At 45.2% G+C, this 19278-nt stretch overlaps 1 protein-coding gene across 10 annotated transcripts in view; it reads left to right on the forward strand.

Moving 5' to 3' along the window:
- STXBP5L (syntaxin binding protein 5 like) overlaps nt 1-19278 on the forward strand; it is a 412558-nt gene that overhangs the window by 360499 nt on the left and 32781 nt on the right. For all 10 annotated transcript variants that reach the window (XR_005597546.1, XR_005597541.1, XM_039534539.1 and 7 more), the window contains one exon: nt 7344-7514. Coding sequence is in view for 8 of the 10 variants with exons in the window: in XM_039534539.1 (XP_039390473.1) it covers nt 7344-7514 (171 nt within the window). In the remaining 2 variants the exon portion in view is untranslated. The remainder of the gene's footprint in view (nt 1-7343; nt 7515-19278) is intronic.

Below are 19278 nucleotides of genomic sequence, written 5' to 3' on the forward strand. Positions count from 1 at the left end.
AGGTCCTTACGTGTAGGGAGGTGTAAAGTGATGGGTAATAAGGGGGATTTTCTGTGCTCCATTAACAACACTGAGGATTATTTCCAATAAAAAGGAAAACTATCTTTGCTAGCTCAGAGAACGACTTTTCAGGATTGCAGGTTTTTCCAATAAACCTTGCCCTCCACAAAGAAAATGTCCTACCTTGAGGTCTTGAATCCTGAGACCAGTGATGGAAGTAGTGTTCCTGTGGTTTCTTCAGATGATCTCTACAGGTAGGTCTACATAAAAGTGACCAAATTCATCTCTGGTATAACTTCAGTGGAGTTACACCAGGGTTGAATTTGACTCTGTCTCAAATATTTGCTGATAAAAATAGACCAAGTTCATGTGAACATTACAGGACATTACTTGTATTCCATATTCCATACACAAAGCTACCTAAATGGGTAGATAAAACTGGGCGACAAAGATCTTACCTGTAGTACAAACCTTAGCTGGTTTGGAAAATAAATGCTGGCTTTGTATTCGTTGTTTCTTTTATTGAGGCACATGCTTCTTCTTAGTCACTTAAGTATCTAAATCTATCAAGTTCTTTGTGACTCCTTAAGCCCCTCACAGATTCGAACCTTTGAGATGCCTGACATTTCATCTGATGCTCCTCTCCTCCCATCCAGTGAAACTCTCCTTTCTGCAGATCAAGGGCCAACTCCTATTCTTAGGCACCTATCTCTCCCCACTCATTGTATAGGAACTGTGGGTGCCTAACTCCGGCTTCGTGGATCCCATTGTTGTTCCAGTTATTTTCTACATGCCTAAAAGTTAGGCATTGCAAAGTTCAGCATCACAATGCCTAAGTCTTTTTATGGTTCTGGGCCCAACTGCCAACAAAAAATTAAACTGTGGAAAAACAAGCAGTTTTTATCTGGGACATACTATATTCTACTGTGATGCCACATCATATAGCACCTATACTGTAGGACAGCTACCTGAAGGACATAGTGACATTGTACATTATGACCTATACGTTTTTTTGAACCCACAGAGGAGAAATTAGTGACAGGGCCGGCTTTAGGCTGATTCCCCCGATTATCCGGAATTGGGCCCTGCGCCTAAGAAGGCCCCGCGCCTTTTTAATTTTTAATTTTTTTTTCCATACCCAGCGGTGGTCTGGGTCTTCGGCGGCACTTCAGAGGCGGGGGGTCCTTCACTCACTCCAGGTCTTCGGCAGCATTTCGGCAGCGGAGGGTCTGGAGCAAGTGAAGGACCCCTTGCCACCAAAGTGCCACCAAAGACCCAGACCACTGCCGGGTATTCGAATCAGGCCCCGCATTTCCTAAAGCCAGCCCTGTGACATCCAATTTGCTTCCTTCTTCACAGGCAATCCCTTTTGAGATGATTCTGTGGCACATTAATTCCTACCATTAACATTTTATTTCCAATAGACCTCATTTACTTCTAGATCATTCATTACTGAAATCAGGGCAGTTAAATCAGCATAAAACTAGAGTAAATGTTGAATCTGGCCACCTATCTGCATCACTCTTTGAGATCATATTATATCAAGTTACTTTTCAAACTGTACTATAGAAAACTCCCTTTAAACTGTAATATTGCTCTCCCTTTCAGCATATAATTCATACTCTTTCATATAATGCAGTGAGAGATCTCCCTTCAAACTGTAATTTAAATTTCCTTCTGAAGAATTCTCTAACATTCACCTTGTACCATAACAACATACAAGGAATTCCTTTTCAAATACAATTATGTAATTTTCTCTTCCATCTGAACATGCTAGATTATGTCTTGCTGATTCCCCACAGTCTTTCAGTAACAATGTAGCAATAATGCAATATATCTGAAGCTGCATCAGCATATGTGTGGGGTCATTGAAATCAAGTTTAACTTAAAATTGTATTTGATTAGCAGGCTAGAACAGTGTAAAATATAGAGGTATGGAATCTTTTTAACCATCACTCAATTCCCCATCACACTCTAATGTGGCTCTTCTAAATTTCATCAAGTTCAATTCTTGAAGAAATTTCTGTGAGCAGTAATGGGTCAGAATTCAAAATTATAATCACTGGACTTCCTAAAATCTGATTTATGCTGTGAGAAAGAACCAGCCTTGCTTATACCAGATAGGATTTTCAGAGACCTATTGGAGTTAGGCTCACAACCTCCATGGATTTTTAGTGGAATGTGGGCACCTAACTCCTTTAGGCCCTGAATACAAATTGAGTCTAAGAAGCATATTATGAGAGAGGGGAAAGTCTATTAAAGTTTGATGTATTAAGTAAAATCACAAGCCTAGAGAAATTTTATCCATTCTATACAACACACAGGAAAAGGGTCTTAGAAATACTATTGATGCTTCTGTAAAATTTGACTCATTTTACTCTGATATATTCCTCACCCTTTCCTAAGATCCCCTTGGAGATAATGAGCTATCATGCCAAAACTCCTTTACACAAACTAAAGTTTGAAGACAGAAAGCTGTGCGTTATGGTGCAGCTGTGTTAGGAGCTCAGGACATAGTGCAGCCTTCTAAGATCTGTGGATTCTGGGGGCTGAATGCTCTGGTTTTTTTGTGGTAGAGATCTTCATACCCCCTTTTTTCCCCACCTCCAACTTCAGCAGAATCATTTGAAGAAAACGTGGGGCTTACCACATTTTAGTCAACTTTCAAGTAAGCGGGTCAAATTATATTCCATATTGTAGAACATCTTATTAACTAATTAGATAATTATAGATGGAGCTGGTAGCACTGCCTGCTATAAAGATTGTCCAACACTTCCCATTATAAGACCTTGCTTTCAATTGCTTTTAACTTTGCTAAACTTTAACTGTTTGGGATGAAATTTTCCATTCTGGATGTGTGCCTCCGGCTGGATTTCAGGGGAAATTTCAGCCAAAAAGAGTCCAGCTGTTTCCAAAAATGAAGCTAGAGAAAAATATATTGTCTTGCCTATGTTCAAAAATTGTTGAGACCTTTTCTTTGGGAAACTCTAGAGCCCCCATGCTTTGGAGTAGAAATTTGGCAGGGACGTGGCCTTTGTGTCAGGAATGTGCCTTTTGCCAGCTCTGTGAAAATCTGCTCAAATTTGGCCAAGTTATAATTCTTTGAAAAATTGCAGTTTGCACATACTCAGACTTGCAAGAGCTTAACAGCTAAATTCATAAAAGATTCTTTCCTCACTGAGCGTGCTCCATCCTGTCACAGCTCCTGTGTGTGACTGGACTGCTCATGCACCATCCTCACAAAATAAAAGGGCTGCAGGGTTGAAGCTGGACTTTCCTTGTAATGGCTGCTCTGGGATGAGATGAGGATGGGCACTGGAACTGAGAGAAAGGAAAACTCTCTTTCTTGTGTTATCAGTGACTCTCTGGCTGACTCCCAGACAGTGAGAAGGAGGAGGAAGCCATCTGATTTGAATGCAAGACCGAGGGGAAGGAAAGGAATAGATTGGGATAAGGACCCTGATAAGACTTGGACTGGAAGTTGGGGGAGAGTAATTGTGACTGGGAGTTGGAGGGGGGAAACTGGGCTTGGTTGGGCAATGAGACGGAGACGTGTGGGAGACTGAGCTTGGCTGCGCAAGGAGACTGGGATAGAGAACCGGGGGAGGGGAGGCTGGGATTAATTGAACCAGGAGGCTGAGACTGGGAGCTGTAGAGAGGGAAAGACTGGGAGTAGGAGCCAGTGAGGAAATGGGGGAACAACTGGGACCTAGTTTGCTGGAGGGACACTGAGATTGGGTAACGAGTTAGGGGAGAGCCTGGGACTAGCTGAACAAGGAAACTGGGACTCGGAAGCAGTGCGGGGTGGAATACAGGGACAAATAGGAGGAGAGAGAAATCTGACAGGTGGTGTGCGGGGGCAGAACTAGGACTGACTGGGCCAAGATACTGAGACGAGGAGTCCAGGGGTGGAGGTGGGTGACTGAGATTGGATGAGAAGCACTAGGAGGGAGATTGGGACTGGCAACTAGTGCATGGGAAGAGGGGAGATACAGAGTGGGCCAACAGCGGGGAGCAGGGAACTGAGCCTGGCTGAGCAAAGAGACTGGGACTGGGATGAGAAGCCTCAGGAGTGGAGAGTGGGACTGGGATAAGGAGCCAGATGTGGGGAAGAGACAGGACTTGGACAGGGACAAGCTGGAGGGGACAGGGTAGAAGTGGTCAAGTTTGGGGAAAATGGACGGAAGAGAACATGCTTTTTCGGTGAAATTACTATTTGCTGACAAAATTTTGCCCAGCTCCACTCACTTCTGCAGCTGAAGTCAGGGGCAGCCATGCTTGAATATATAAAGTTCTACATAATTCTACTCTGGAAAACTAAGTCCACCCAAAATTATTGAATACTTTTGACCTTAATCTCTCTCTGCCTCGCCATCTGTAAGATATACCCTTGTCTCACAGGGGTACTGTGACAATAAATTAATTGTGATGCACACAGATTCTATAATGTTGAGCACACACAGAAAAGCCTATGAGGATATTAATAATTCTGTCTTCAGATCAGGGTTTGAATACTGTGCAGTAAATAAGGCCTGGGGCAACGCACTGAAATATTGAATAGCTTACTTGTGTACATGGTATAGCTTGTGAACATGGTATATCCTGTGCACTGAGTGAGGCAGGAGTCCTTTGGGAAAAATTGTTTGTAACAATTAATATATGTTAATTAAAGACTGTATGTTAGGGGGCTGAACTGAGGTGGCACAAACAATCTTAATTCTGGCATTTCCTAACTTTTGAGTGCTTGACTCTGCAACCCTTTATAGTGTTCTTTTAAATTAGTATGTTTGTGTAATATTGAAATAACCTTATCTTGGTATTTTAAAATTTATCATTTTCTTAGATATTATGAAACTTTGGTACTGAGAGAAGTAATGGAATGTGAGGTTTTTATACAAAATGTATAGAGATAAGAACAGCCATACTGGGTCAGATCAAGGGTTCATCCAGCCCAGTATCCTGTCTCCTGACAATGGCCAATGCCAGGTGCTTCAGAGGGAATGAACAGAACAGGTAATCATCAACTGATCCATCCCCTGCAGCTGTCAGGTTTCCCTCCCCACTCTGAACTCTGGGGTACAGATGTGGGGATCTGCATGAACGACCCCCTAAGCTTATTTCTACCAGCTCAGGTTAAAAACTTCCCCAAGGCACAAATCCTTTCCTTGTCCTTGGATGGTATTGTTGGCACCACCAAGTGATTTAGACAAAAATTCAGGAAAAGGGTCACTTGGAGTCCCTAGTTCCCCAAAATATCCCCCTAAGCCCCTTAACCCCTTTTCCTGGGGAGTCTTGAGAATAATGTGCATACCAACCAGACCCTTTGTCTCTAGGACACTGAAAATCAATCAGGTTCTTAAAGGAAGAATTTTATTTAAAGAAAAAATAAAAGAATCACACCTGTAAAAATCAGGATAGAAGGTAACTTTACAGGGTAATAAAAAGATTTAAAACACAGAGGACTCCCCTCTGGGCTCAACTTCAAAGTTACAAAAAACAGGAATAAAACTCCCTCTTAGCATAGGGGAAATTCACAAGCTAAAACAAAAGATAATCTAATGCATTTCCTTGGCCTTACTTACAATTTTTGTAATCTTAGATGGTTCGTTTCAGGTATGTTTTCAGGAGATGTTTTTTCCTGCCTGGTCTCTCTCTCTCTCTCTCTGTCCAGAGAGGGAACAACAAAGAGAGCACAAACAAAACATCCCCCCCCCAGATTTGAAAGTATCTTCTTTCCTTATTGGTCCTTTTGGTAGGTGCCAACCAGGCTATTTGAGCTTCTTAACCCCTTATAGGTAAAGATTCAGTACAGCTGCTCAGGAGGGATTTTATGCTACCCGTAGCTGAATGTTTATGACAGCAGCCCATTCCCAGCATCTGGCAAACACAGGCGAGAGATACTTCAGAGCATGGTTTTGCATGATCTAATTATAAAGATATAAATAATTTAAGATCTAAATAAAGGCAGATGGTCCAGCTCTTTCGTTACATATATGGGAGACAAAGTGGGTGAGGTAATATCTTTTATTCAACCAATTTCTGTTGGTAAAAGAAACAAGCTTCCGAGTTTATACAGAGCTCTTCTTCAAGTCTGGGAAAGCTAATTATATGGGCATGATACATATGGGTATTGTTGTGAATTACAATTATTGTGCATATTTGCATAGTTCTAAATTTTTGTTATGATTATTGTTTGCATAAGTTACGGTGCAAATTGCAAACAATGTATCTGATAGTAAATCTGAATGATCTGCAGACCAAGAATCATTCACCACAATAAATAAATAAATAAAAATAAAATCAAGACCAGTTTTAAATAACATGTCCATTTAAAAATGTTGTGATTTGCTTATTCACAAATAGGAACAAAGGTGGGATTTCACAAATCAGTTATTCGTTGTGAATTATTCATTCAGCTCTTGTGCTCCACTGTAAGATTCAGCTACAGAAATTGCGACTTCTATTTTTATTTTAAAATGGTCAGCATTTTTTTGCACTTAAGTACCTCCATCACAATACTTTCAAGATTGTGTATTTGAATTCAGATCCTTACATCTCAGGAGAAAAATGGCATTCAGATAGACTGTCATGTATAAGTTAGGGAAACGGTATGTTACCTTAAGATGATATATGCTGTAGTCCACCAGTAAAATAAATACATGTAATATAAACAGAATGGAGTATAAAGAGAATATAATACAACACTCAGAGATATTATTGCCTATTTTTTAATGTCCCCAAAGAATGACAGTTAGGCATACGCTACACTGCATCTGCATATCTGGCAGTTAGATGTCGATCTGCAATAATTTGCTCTTACAGTAAACTCCACCCATAATTAGTTACTTACATTTTGATAGGAAAAAAGGAAGGATGATTTTCAAAATCATGCTGTATATGCTTATAAGATGCAATACAAAAGCTGACCTTAAGCATTACCGCCCATAACTTAAGTGTCTATATATGTAGGTTCAGAGAAGACCCAGGGTCTCCAATACGTATAACTAGCATGTACAGTAACATCCAATCTAGAAACAGTGGGTCAGATTTTCCTCTTGCCTATCAGTGAAGTCAGTGGAGTTACACCATTGTGAACGGGATGTGAGGGAAGAGTCAGCCCAGAAGGCTTCAGTTGTACACACCTCTTTATATTTATAAAATATTTACACTGCTAAGGAAATGGTAAGTCATTCCCACAAATCTATACTGTACTTGCTGAACAAATATACAGTTCTGTGGGAAGTTTCATCTTAAATTATTCTCAAGTATCCATTTACACCTCCCTGGCATTCTGAATATTGGAAGCTGCCTCTTTACCTTGGACCTTGTCGTTCTTTTTGCAGATCATGTAAACGGGCACTGTACAAGCCCAACCTCCCAGACTTGCAGCTCTGGAAAACGGCTCTCTAGCGCAGATGTTACAAAATCAAATCGCCGAGGGCCTGGGAGGCCCCCATTTAGAAAAGCACAGTCTGCGGCTTGCATGGAGATTTCCCTTCCAGTCACAACAGAAGGTGAGTGCCAATGAGCGTTTTCATTAGGTATGTGTTAGTTTCACTTTTTCACAAGATGTGAAAGCAAACTGGTTACACGCTATTTAGCATGATCCCTGTCTTAGTCACTTCTCTAAACTGCTGTCTTCATTTAATTGTTTAGAATTAGAATGATCCCTGTGTTTTAGTGTTGTTACTAACCAGCCAGCCTGCTGCTGACTTTTGTGCTACCTAGAGATGCGGTATACCAAACTTCCTGAAACTCTCACAGCCCTCCCACCTTCTTTTTAAGCCTGGAAGCTTTGCTCCAGAAAAATGATTGTTCATCAGAATTTATGTACAGTAATTCTGACAGCCTGTGACCTCAAAAGCTTAAAATATTCTGATCCCTGTTTATTCACGAGTAATAGTCTGAAAAATGAGAAATATATTTGTAAGACTGAGAGTTTAACCTTTGCTCACACATTGTATTATTCTTTGGTATTAAATATAATTAAAGGCTGTAAATTCTGCAATTCCCTGGCCATGGGATTTACCCTTTGCTGGAGAATTGTGGTTCAGAATCAAAACTTTCTTTAAAATAATTTGTTTTGAGCACTTCTGTTTGTGAATACAGCCTCCAAATTTTGAACTAAGTATAAGCCATGCAGTGTTGTCTACCTGAGTGTTCAGACACATTCAAACCACAGTTCTGAGGAGTGTAAACTGTCCCATTCATGTCGGTGGGTTAAGTGCGAAACTTCAAATATGCCCATTTAAATGTCAGCATTGCTAACTATTTCAGTGCCCATCATTTTAAACAGAAGCATCCACCTAATGTGCTTTTCCCATAACCTCAAAACACCTCCTGTGCCTTGTGAGATGCTGTCACTCCCAATTATCCCTCACCCACCAAGCCTGCAACTTCCCCCACACCCTGCACTGCTTCTACAACACAACGTGTTGTCCGTACAAAATGTTTTGGCAGTCAGCAACTGAAAAAAATGTAATATCAAAATAAACTCTTCTACTTTAGTCTTATTCATTTTAATATTTCACTTATTAATAATTCAATTTTTAACTTAAATGAGGCTGCCACAGAATTTCCAATCTGCTTAAGTAACGACACTTCCCAGGGTTACCCTCTGGGCCATAGCACTCCCTGGAGTCTCTGCAATGCTGCAGTCCCACCCGCGACATGCCCCTTCTACCCCCCCGCATCACCTCCAGTATGCCCTCCACACCATGGCTTGCAAGGAGATCATTGGAAGATGGCCTTTTGCCTGTGTTCAGCAATGCCTGCACCAGGGTAATTCTCCCAGAGTCAGAATGAGAGCGCTTAGAGACCCTTTACCCAGCCTCAGTCCTTTCACCCGTTGTAAGGGGGACAGTGCAAGAGTGATGATCTCACCCATAGAGCCTGTTGAATACAAACTGTAGAAAATACCTTTGTTCCCAGATGTAAGAAGATCCCTCTACATACAGGAAATGGATAGAACATCAGAGCCCCCTTCATTAGTATTTCTGATAGCTAGATCTTCAGAGTTTATTAATTAGGATGTGATAAAATAGAGGAACCACTGCTGATCCTTTTCTCCATGGCTGTTTGAGATCACACCACAGCAAGACAGAAGAGATCACTGTGTAGGATCTACTGAAGCTGACAGTATGGAAATGAACTCATGAATCATGTCATTATCCCATTAAATTATCCCATGGACCATTATCCCAAGATGGTGATCTGCTAGGGGTTAGAGTGCAAGTCCCAAACTCAGGGGCTGGCAGGAGGCAGGTTGGTGGACGCAGCACCCTGTGCAGAGAAAGCATGCTGCATTTTTCTCGAGGAACTCCATCCAGCTGATCTAAGGGGCAACACTGATCACTTCCAAAGGAACTACATTTAGAGAAAAAAATAATGTAATGTAGAGTCACTGAAAGGGGGGACCCAGAAATCCTGATCTCTAAAAAAACCCCCATGAAATCACACTACAGTCTCTCCACAGCACATAGAAAAAGTGTGATCTTCCAGTTCCCTGTCAAAGGAAATAACTCGTTCAAAGAATATGCCCTTTACAAGCTCAAATGTAAATACAGACTACTAGATAGTTCAGGAGTGAATACAGTACCAAGATAGACTTAGAGAGCTCAAATGAAGTCATTGTAAACAGCTTATGAATAACAGCAGACTTCACTCATGAACTAACCTGGGTGTTCTCTTCAGGTTAGTTATTGCTAATAATAATTAATATTATAATATAATATATATTATAATAATTAATTAATATGGAGCTCATAGGTAGCACTTTTTATGTGTAGATCTCAAAGCACTTTACAGAAATGGTAAAAGTTTTAAAACTTTCCACAGGTAATGATTTAGCTTTCTCTTGTCACTGAAAGGGTAGTCTAGCTTTCATAGATGTCAACAAAAGAATACTTAAAGGTATCAGTGATGTCAGTGAAATGGTACTGCAACTCTCACTAATGTCACTGAATTGACTTTAACAGCCTATACTCTGTCATAGTTAACAGCAGAATAGCTGGTCAGGGTATATTCTATTAATATGTAATATGATGTTTTTATATATATATTCACACACACACACACACGTGTACCAGTTATTAGAGTATATATACACTAAAAAAGAACAGCCTTTTTGTACTTTACATTCTCATATTAATAATGGGATGGATTTTTTTTATAAGAATCCTTATTTTGATATAAACTGTGGCAGAGCTCTGACCTTGCTCCTGTGGGTCCTGCGCTTCTAGGCGGTTTATGCTTAGCCTCAGTGGCTCACTGTGACCCTCCACGTAGCCCTTCTCTCTCTAGGGCCAGGGTTACAGTCTACTGAGCCCTTTTCATCATAGGCTGCAAGGAGGTTGGTGAGAGAACTCCCACAGTCTCTGTTCAGCCTCCTGTCCTGACAGGGACCTGACTTCCCCTTCCAGGAGCTGTTCCTGTAGTGGTGGGTTGGGGGGAACCCGGGCCCGCCCTCTACTCCGGGTTCCGGCCCAGGGACCCTAATGATAGCAGTTGTTGGCAGCCAACCTTTCACTGCCAGAGTTGCTACATTTCCCTGGGCCACTTCCCCACAGCTCTCCTGCTTCTCCCTTCTTCATCCTTACCTTAGGGCTCCTTTAACGATGGTTTGAGGGTGTCTTCAGTAACCAGCCCTTCAGCCACACTTCCTCTCCCCTGGCTCTCCTCTGCCTGACTGGAGTGAGCCCATTTTATAGTATCAGCAGGGCCTTAATTAGAGTCAGGTGGTCACATTAGCTTAATGGCCTCACCTGACTCTTTACAGGTTAATTAGAGTCAGGTGTTCTCATTAGCCTGGAGCAGCCCCTGCTCTGGTCAGTCAGGGAACAGATAACTGTTAATCCAGTGGCCAGTATATCTGCCTTCTGCTATTCTGCTGTACCCAACTGGCCTGGGTCTATCACATATCCCTCCCCGCTGCTCAACGCCAAGGGGTTGGGCAGCTTGGGACGCCAGACAGTGTATGCGTGATAAGCCATCGGCATTGCCGTGGCGACTCCCTGTTCTGTGCTCTATGCGGAACTGGAAAGGTTGGAGGGATAAGAACCACCTGGTTACCCTTGTGTTCTTTTCCTTGTTTCGTTGCATCCATTGAAGAGGGGCATGGTCAGTCACAAGGATAAATCTGCGCCCCAGCAGGTAGTAACGCAACGTTTCCATGGCCCATTTTACAGCGAGGCATTCTCTCTCTACAACTGCATATTTTTGTTCCCTCGGAAGGAGTTTCCTACTGAGGTAGAGAACTGGGTGTTCCTCCTCCCCAGCCATCTGCGACAGGACGGCCCCTAACCCCACCTCAGATGCATCTGTCTGTAGGATAAAGTCCTTGTTAAAATCTGGGGCTATTAATACGGGGTTACTGCAGAGGGCAGTCCGTAAGTCCGCGAATGCCCTCTCTGCGGCATCGGACCATCTGACTGGATCAGGACCACGGGCCTTCACTAAGTCCGTTAGGGGACTCGCTCTTGTAGCAAAATGGGGGATGAAACGCCGGTAATACCCCACCACCCCTAGAAATGCTCGGACCCGCTTCTTACGACTCGGCCGAGGCCAATTTTGGATGGCCTGTAACTTATTCAGTTGGGGTTTTACCAGACCTTTTCCTACCACGTAGCCAAGATATTTGGCCTCCGTGAACCCTACAGCGCACTTAACAGGGTTTGCCGTAAGGCCAGCTTGCCGGAAGGTATCAAGGACCGCCCCCACTTTTTCCAAGTGGGTCTCCCAGTCTGGGGTATGAATCACCACGTCATCCAAGTAGGCCGCAGCATAACTGGTATGGGGGCGTAATAACTTGTCCATGAGGCGCTGAAAGGTAGCTGGAGCCCCATGTAGTCCAAAAGGAAGGACCGTATATTGGAAGAGACCCTCTGGTGTAGAAAACATCGTCTTTTCCTTTGCATCTTCGGCTAGGGGAATCTGCCAGTACCCCTTTGTCAAGTCTAAGGTTGTCAAGTACTGGGCATTCCCCAGACGGTCCACTAGTTCGTCTATGCAGGGTATAGGGTAGGCATCAAACTGGGATATCTCATTTAGTTGACGGAAGTCGTTGCAGAACCTTGTGGTGCCATCAGGTTTGGGCACCAACACTATTGGGCTGGACCACTGACTGTGGGATTCTTCGATGACCCCCATCTCCAGCATTTTCCTGACTTCCGCTTTTATTTCCTCCCTTTTGGCTGCCGGCACCCGGTAGGGCCTCATAGTTACTCTGGCCCCAGGGTTTGTGATGATGTGGTGATATGTCCCGGTTGTGCGACCTGGCTTTGTCGAGAATACATCTTGATATTGGGCAATCATCTCAGTTACCTCTTTCTTCTGGGCTGTCGTTAGATCAGGAGACACCCTCACCTGTTCAGGATTTTTGTTCCCTGGGTGCAGCTCTTCTCTAATCACTGTGCATGCCTCTCGTGCATGCCATGGTTTCAGAAGGTTGACATGATATATCTGCTCTACTTTTCGACGTCCTGGTTTTCGCACCTTGTAATTTACTTTCCCTACGGGTTCAAGTATTTTATAGGGCCCTTGCCACTGGGCCAACAGCTTACTTTTGGCCGTGGGTACCAGTACCATTACTCAGTCACCAGGTTGAAACTGACGAAGCTTGGTTTGGCGGTCGTAGTAGGTTCTCTGGGTCTCTTGGGCCTTCTCTAGGTGTTCCCTCACTATGGGAGTGACCCAGGCTATCTGATCCCTCATCTGTAGTACATGTTCTGTTATGTTCTTCCCCTCACTGGGTTCCTCCTCCCAAATTTCCTTGGCTATGTCCAGAATGCCTTGGGGGTTGCGTCCATACAACAGCTCAAAGGGGGAGAATCCGGTGGAAGCTTGGGGGACCTCACGGATGGCGAACATGAGGTACGGTAGTAGGTTGTCCCAATCTTTCCCATCCTTGCTTACCACCTTTCTTTTCATGGCCTTGAGGGTTCGGTTAAATCTTTCCACCAGACCGTCGGTTTGTGGATGGTAAACTGAGGTCCGCAGCGTCTGGACATGGAGCAGGGAACACAAATCCTTCATCAACTTGGACATGAATGGTGTTCCCTGGTCTGTGAGGATTTCTTTTCGTAGCCCTACCCGGGCAAAGATTGCCACTAATTCTTTGGCAATGCTCTTGGAAGCTGTATTTCGTAAGGGGACAGCTTCTGGGTACCTGGTTGCATAGTCTAGGATGACAAGCACATACTGGTGGCCTCGGATCGTTTTCTCTAGCGGCCCCACAAGATCCATGGCGATCCACTTGAATGGGACTTTGATGATCAGCAGGGGTACCAGAGGAGCTCTTAGATGTGGATGAGGGCTGTGCAGTTGACATTCAGGGCAAGAGGCACAGTACCGCCGGACGTCTTCATGTACCCCCGGCCAGAAGAACCTGCGTAAGATTCGCGCCTGGGTTTTCTCCGCTCCCAAGTGTCCTCCAAAAAGGTGACTGTGAGCGAGGCTTAATATTGCCTTCTGGTGTTTCCGGGGGACTAGGAGTTGGTGTACCTCTTGCTCCTGCATTTGCACGACCCGGTATAGGAGATTCCTCTTGATCACAAAATAAGGCCCTGGCCCCCGGGCCTTTCCCTCTGTGGGTACCCCATCTATCTCAGCCACCTTCTTCCTGGCGTTCTCGTACCTTGGGTCTTCCACCTGGTCCTGTCCAAAAGTCTCTCTCTCTCTCTGGGCTTAACAGCCTGAACTCTGGGGGATCTGTCTCTGCCCTCTCCGTGAGGTTGGGGTTGGAAGTGGTCTCTGACCCCTCCTCTGTCTCAGGGCCCTCCCCTTCAGTTGCCCGTGTACGTCTGCCTACACAGGCGACCCTCTGTCCTTGTATCAGGATTCGGGTACCCAAGGCCTTGGTCGCCCTTCTTTCTCTTTTGGTCTTTCTGCCTTTCCCTGGGACAGGGAATAGCTCCTGGGACATTTCCGCAAAAAATGGGAGGTGACATTCTGCTGCGGAAACCCCCTGAAGTTCGGGGAGCTCCTCTCCCTCTAATTCCTCCAGTGGGAGCAAATTTCCAAACCCAGGGAAATCTTTACCTATGAGCACGGGGTATGGGAGGTTTGGGACTACCCCTGCTTTCACACCGGTGACATTTCCCTGAATTTCAATTTTTACTGGTATGATGGGGTAGTAGCTAACAGTCCCATGGACACAGGTTACCCCCGTACGCTTGGCCTGCATTAATTGGCTGCGCTTCACTAATTTACCCGAAATCAGGGTGATAGCACTCCGAGTCTACGAGTGCCATGGTTTCTACCCCATTCAACTTTACCTGCCTTGTATATTTATGTGGGGTGACTGCGACCCCTACAATATTGAGTAGGCTGCATGGGTCTGCCCCGTTCCCCAGGTTACACTGCCTTCGCTCTATGACATTGGGGCACTGGGCAGCTATGTGCCCCAACCAGTGATGAGCTGCTAAAATCTTAACAACCGGGTTCTCTATAAAAAGTTCTGATTTAAGAGATGTGCTAGAGCATGTATTTTTTGTACCAATAGGGTTACCATACGTCCGTATTTTCCTGGGAGGAATTTTTAAAATTTAAAAATTAAAAATTTAAAAATGCCGCCCAGACAGCAATTTAAGAACCGAAAAGCTGGACATGTCCAGGAAAATACGGCTGTATGTTAACCCTACCTAAAGTTCTTTTTTAAAAAGATGGGCCTGAACTAGAAATGAGCTCCTTTTCACATGTGTGGGTCCCCGCCACTCCCTTGGGTTGTGCTAGGGTGACTAGATGTCCCTATTTTACAGGGACAGTCTCAATTTTTGGGTCTTTTTCTTATATAGGCTCCTATTACCCTCACCCTCTGTCCCGATTTTTCACACTTGCTGTCTGGTCACTCTAGGGTGTGCACATGTGTGGGTCCCAGCTGCTCCCTGCCCCCCCTCATTGAAGCAGGTGTGCAGGGTTACTGCCCTGAGAACTGCAGGGCACCAGTGGATGTGGGGCTGGCTGCAGACAGGGGCATGGGGCAGGGCTAGCTGGAGGCAGGGAGTGTGACACGGGCTGGCTGTGGGCAGGTGATGCAGACAGGGGCTAGCAGGGGGCAGCTGCAGGCAGAGGGTGGCTGTGGGCAGAGAGTGGCTTTGGCAGGGGCTGGCTGTGGGCGGCGGGGGCAGGGGCTGTGCCAGGGGGTGGCTGCGGGTGGCTGTGGCAGGGGCAGGGGCTGTGGGCAGGAGACGCAGACACTCACACGCGGGGAGCGGCTGGGAGCAGCCGGGGACTCACCAGGCAGCAGCAGGAGCCCCAGGGCCAGAGGTCCGAGGAGCAGCAGCAGCAGCAACAGGGCCAGGAGGCAGCTCACATGGCTCTCGCAGCACAGCGCAGCGCCCCCGGCGGCTGGGAGGAGGAATTACACCCTTCCAGCCAGAGCCCGTCAAGCTTCCCTCGCAGGGAAGCTAGTTAACAAGCAGTTCTAAAACCGCTTCTAAATTTAACAACCGGTTCGTGCGAACCGGTGCAAACCGGCTCCAGCTCACCCCTGGCCCCAACTCCCCGCACCCATAACACCTATAATTGCTTCTAGTCATTCCCCTATCACGTGGGTTAGGGGATTTAGTCCCAGGGTTCCCCCCACTCAGCCCTTCCCCTTCCTTCTGGGTTCCCGACTGGTTTTCGACCTCCCTCTTCTTCCACCTGAGACTTCCTGGGGGATTGGCCGCCCAACCCTCCATGGTCGGGGTCAAATGTTTGTTTCGTGAGGGGCCTTCCTTGGGTAGTTGGGTTAATTCCCTGGCTGTTATCCGTCTTTCCACCAGTGTGATCATTTCGTCATAGGTGGATGGATCGTTCTGGCAGACCTATTTTCGGAGATCTGGCAGCAGCCCCCGCATGTAATGGTCCATGACCAAAGTCTCTAATATCTCCTCCAGGCTGCATGCCTCAGGCCGTAACCACTTCCGAGCAAGGTGTATGAGGTTGAATAGTTGGGACCTTGGAGGTTTGTTCTCCCTGTATTTCCACTCCTGGAACCTCTGGGCCCGTACCACTGCTGTCACCCCGGATTGTGCTAGGATCTCTGCTCTCAGCCGGTAATAGTCAGCAGCATCCTGAGTGGGCAGATCAAAGTAGGCCTTCTGGGCCTCTCCACACAAGAAAGGGGCGAGAATGCTGGCCCACTGCTCCAGGGGCCACGCCTCACGCTGTGCAGTCCTTTCAAATGAGAGGAGATACACCTCTATGTCATCGTCTGCCGTCATCTTTGGCAGACAACTGGTGGCCCTCAGGGTTCGCGTCCCATTGGGCCTCTGGGCCTGGGTGGTGAGGATCTTCAGCTGGTCCACAACCTCGCACAGGAGGGCTCGATCTTGGGTCGCCTGGCTCATTAATAATTGGTTGGTTTCCTGCTGTAACCTCATAGACTCCTGTTGTGCCATCGCCTGAGCCCAGGTTGCCTCCTGCTGGGCCGCTGTGGCTTGCACCAGCGCTCTCACCACCTCCTCCATGGTGGTACAAATAACAACAACAAAAAGCCCACAACCAAAAACCCCAGTGCACTTTTTTTGTTTTTGTTTTGTTTTTTGGGGGGGAGGGGGTTTGTTGTTTTTTGTTTTTTAGTAAACACCTCTTTGTTCCGCCACGCTGTGAACAATCACAATCCCACTCCTGACACCAGTTGTGGCAGAGCTCTGACCTTGCTCCCGTGGGTCCTGCGCTTCTAGGCGGTTTATGCTAGCCTCAGTGGCTCACTGTGACCCTCCACGTAGCCCTTCTCTCTCTAGGGCCAGGGTTACAGTCTACTGAGCCCTTTTCGTCATAGGCCTGCAAGGAGGTTGGTGAGAGAACTCCCACAGTCTCTGTTCAGCCTCCTGTCCTGACAGGGACCTGACTTCCCCTTCCAGGAGCTGTTCCTGTAGTGGTGGGTTGGGGGGAACCCGGGCCCGCCCTCTACTCCGGGTTCCAGCCCAGGGACCCTAATGATAGCAGTTGTTGGCAGCCAACCTTTCACTGCCAGAGTTGCTACATTTCCCTGGGCCACTTCCCCACAGCTCTCCTGCTTCTCCCCTCTTCACCCTTACCTTAGGGCTCCTTTAACGATGGTTTGAGGGTGTCTTCAGTAACCAGCCCTTCAGCCACACTTCCTCTCCTCTGGCTCCCTGACTCCCCTACCTGACTGGAGTGAGCCCTTTTTATAGTATCAGCAGGGCCTTAATTAGAGTCAGGTGGTCACATTAGCTTAATGGCCTCACCTGACTCTTTACAGGTTAATTAGAATCAGGTGTTCTCATTAGCCTGGAGCAGCCCCTGCTCTGGTCAGTCAGGGAACAGAAAACTGTTAATCCAGTGGCCAGTATATCTGCCTTCTGCTATTCTGCTGTACCCAACTGGCCTGGGTCTATCACAAAACCTAGGATGTTATTTCCATTTAACTAGGTTAAACATTTAACCTAGTTAAATTGCTACTGTGTTAGCCCTTTTAAGTTTCGGTTTAGTAATTGATCTGCATCAAATGACTGATATGTAGGAATTCTTCCACAGACATTGTTTTGGCATATTTTTATTCATCTCAGTAGTGTTTTGTATTAAATACTACTGCCAAAAGTGATGTGAGCCCTGCGAGGGTCGTAGCTTTAAAAAAAAAAAAAGACTTTGCAAAGAAAATGCTGTGAATACATTTTCTGTCCAGATGAGCTCATTACATTTCAGACATTGATCAAAATAGAGGCTCCATTTGGCCAAGCCATTAAAAAGCTTTGCTAAGCTTTTCACAACTGGATGTCAATCTTTCATGCACTATTTAGGAATTTATGCCACAATAAACAGCACATGTAGTTTGGAGGAATTGACTGCCTGTGCTGTGAAGTGGTGAGCACACATGAATAAAATATAGATTTTGTTCACTTGATACTTCACAAAAAGAGAAATGGGCTAGATTCACAAAGGAACCTAGGTACTGCGACACTGAGCATCATCATGTCAAACGTTTAGGCGCCTAGAAAATCACTGAGATTTACAAAGCCTGGGTTAGGCACTTAGGCTCCCCATACAATGAGTAGGGAGAGATGGGCACATTAGAATGGGATTCACAAAAGCCAGTATGATAGGCAACTTCCTCCCTAAGATAGCCCGTAGGATGTGCTAAGCTGAGGGATGGGTGCTAAGCCCTGCCCCTCTTGGAGAACTAACTCCAGGCTGCTGCCTGTAGGGACCCCATCCACTAGGTAAAGTCTGAGCATACCTACCAGATCAGGCCCTGTAGATGAGTTATCCTGAGAAGCGCCTATCTTCACCCAGTGTGTGAATCACACTGGGGCTTAGGCAGCCAACCTCCAAGTATGAGGGCTACAGTCCACATGCTCAGAGGCAGAAACTTAGGGAACTTCTGCTTCAAAAAAGTAGGTGCCAAGCGAGTTTAGGTACCAGGGCTTGGCGGGAGCTGAGTGGGGATTTTGTGAATCCCAGTGCGACCTGATTCTGGGATTTAGGTGCCTAAAGTGGCATTTAGGCACCTACATCCTTTTGTGAATCTAGCCTGTGCTGTTTCCAAATCAGAATGGAGACATTAGGTAGTATTTTATTTATTCCAGTATCATTAGCTTTAGTAGAACATCAGTGGGTCCTTACAGATAACTATCTAAATGACTTAAGCAATTTTCAGAAGTAATAAATATACTACCATGGTAAGGTTCGGTGATTCTTACTTATGTGTAATTTGGTGTCTTTAAGGAAACCCCTGTTGCACTAATAGTATGTGTTGTTTTAATTTCTCCTTTCAGTTCCTGCTGTTTCTCCCATATAATCATTGATTTGATGAAAAAGATAATCAAGTTCTGTGACTAACCACACAAAATATATTAAAACAATAAATCAACCCATTCTTCCCACACTGCATTACAATAATAACCATGACCTGACCTTTTAACACAGTGAAAAAATAGTCTGTATATTTCCAGCGGTTTCTTTGATGTTTTTCATGTGAACGTATGTAGGAGTGTATTTTTCCCCCCAGCTATCACCTTGAAAATATTTTGCTAACACCTGCCTATTTATTTAAGAGGAACTGGCATGTGGAAGGGGATTTCTTATCTAGAAAAACATTTTTGATGAACCTCCCTGTTAAGTAGACTGGCATGTGAGAGAGGGAAGAAAATTGTTCTTTCTTATTCCTCTTTAGCTGTTTCAAACTCTTCAGCTTTATAAAGAATTGTAGGCTTTTACAGATTCTTTAAAAAAAACACAACTCAAAACTAAAATATCTTGTAGTGACAGAGCAATGGTGATTATGACTTGATCTTTATAATTATTGCATTAAAATCTCTCTCCCTTGCCTTC

This window comes from Mauremys reevesii, linkage group 1 (genome assembly GCF_016161935.1).
Source record: "Mauremys reevesii isolate NIE-2019 linkage group 1, ASM1616193v1, whole genome shotgun sequence".
NCBI lineage: Eukaryota > Metazoa > Chordata > Testudines > Geoemydidae > Mauremys > Mauremys reevesii.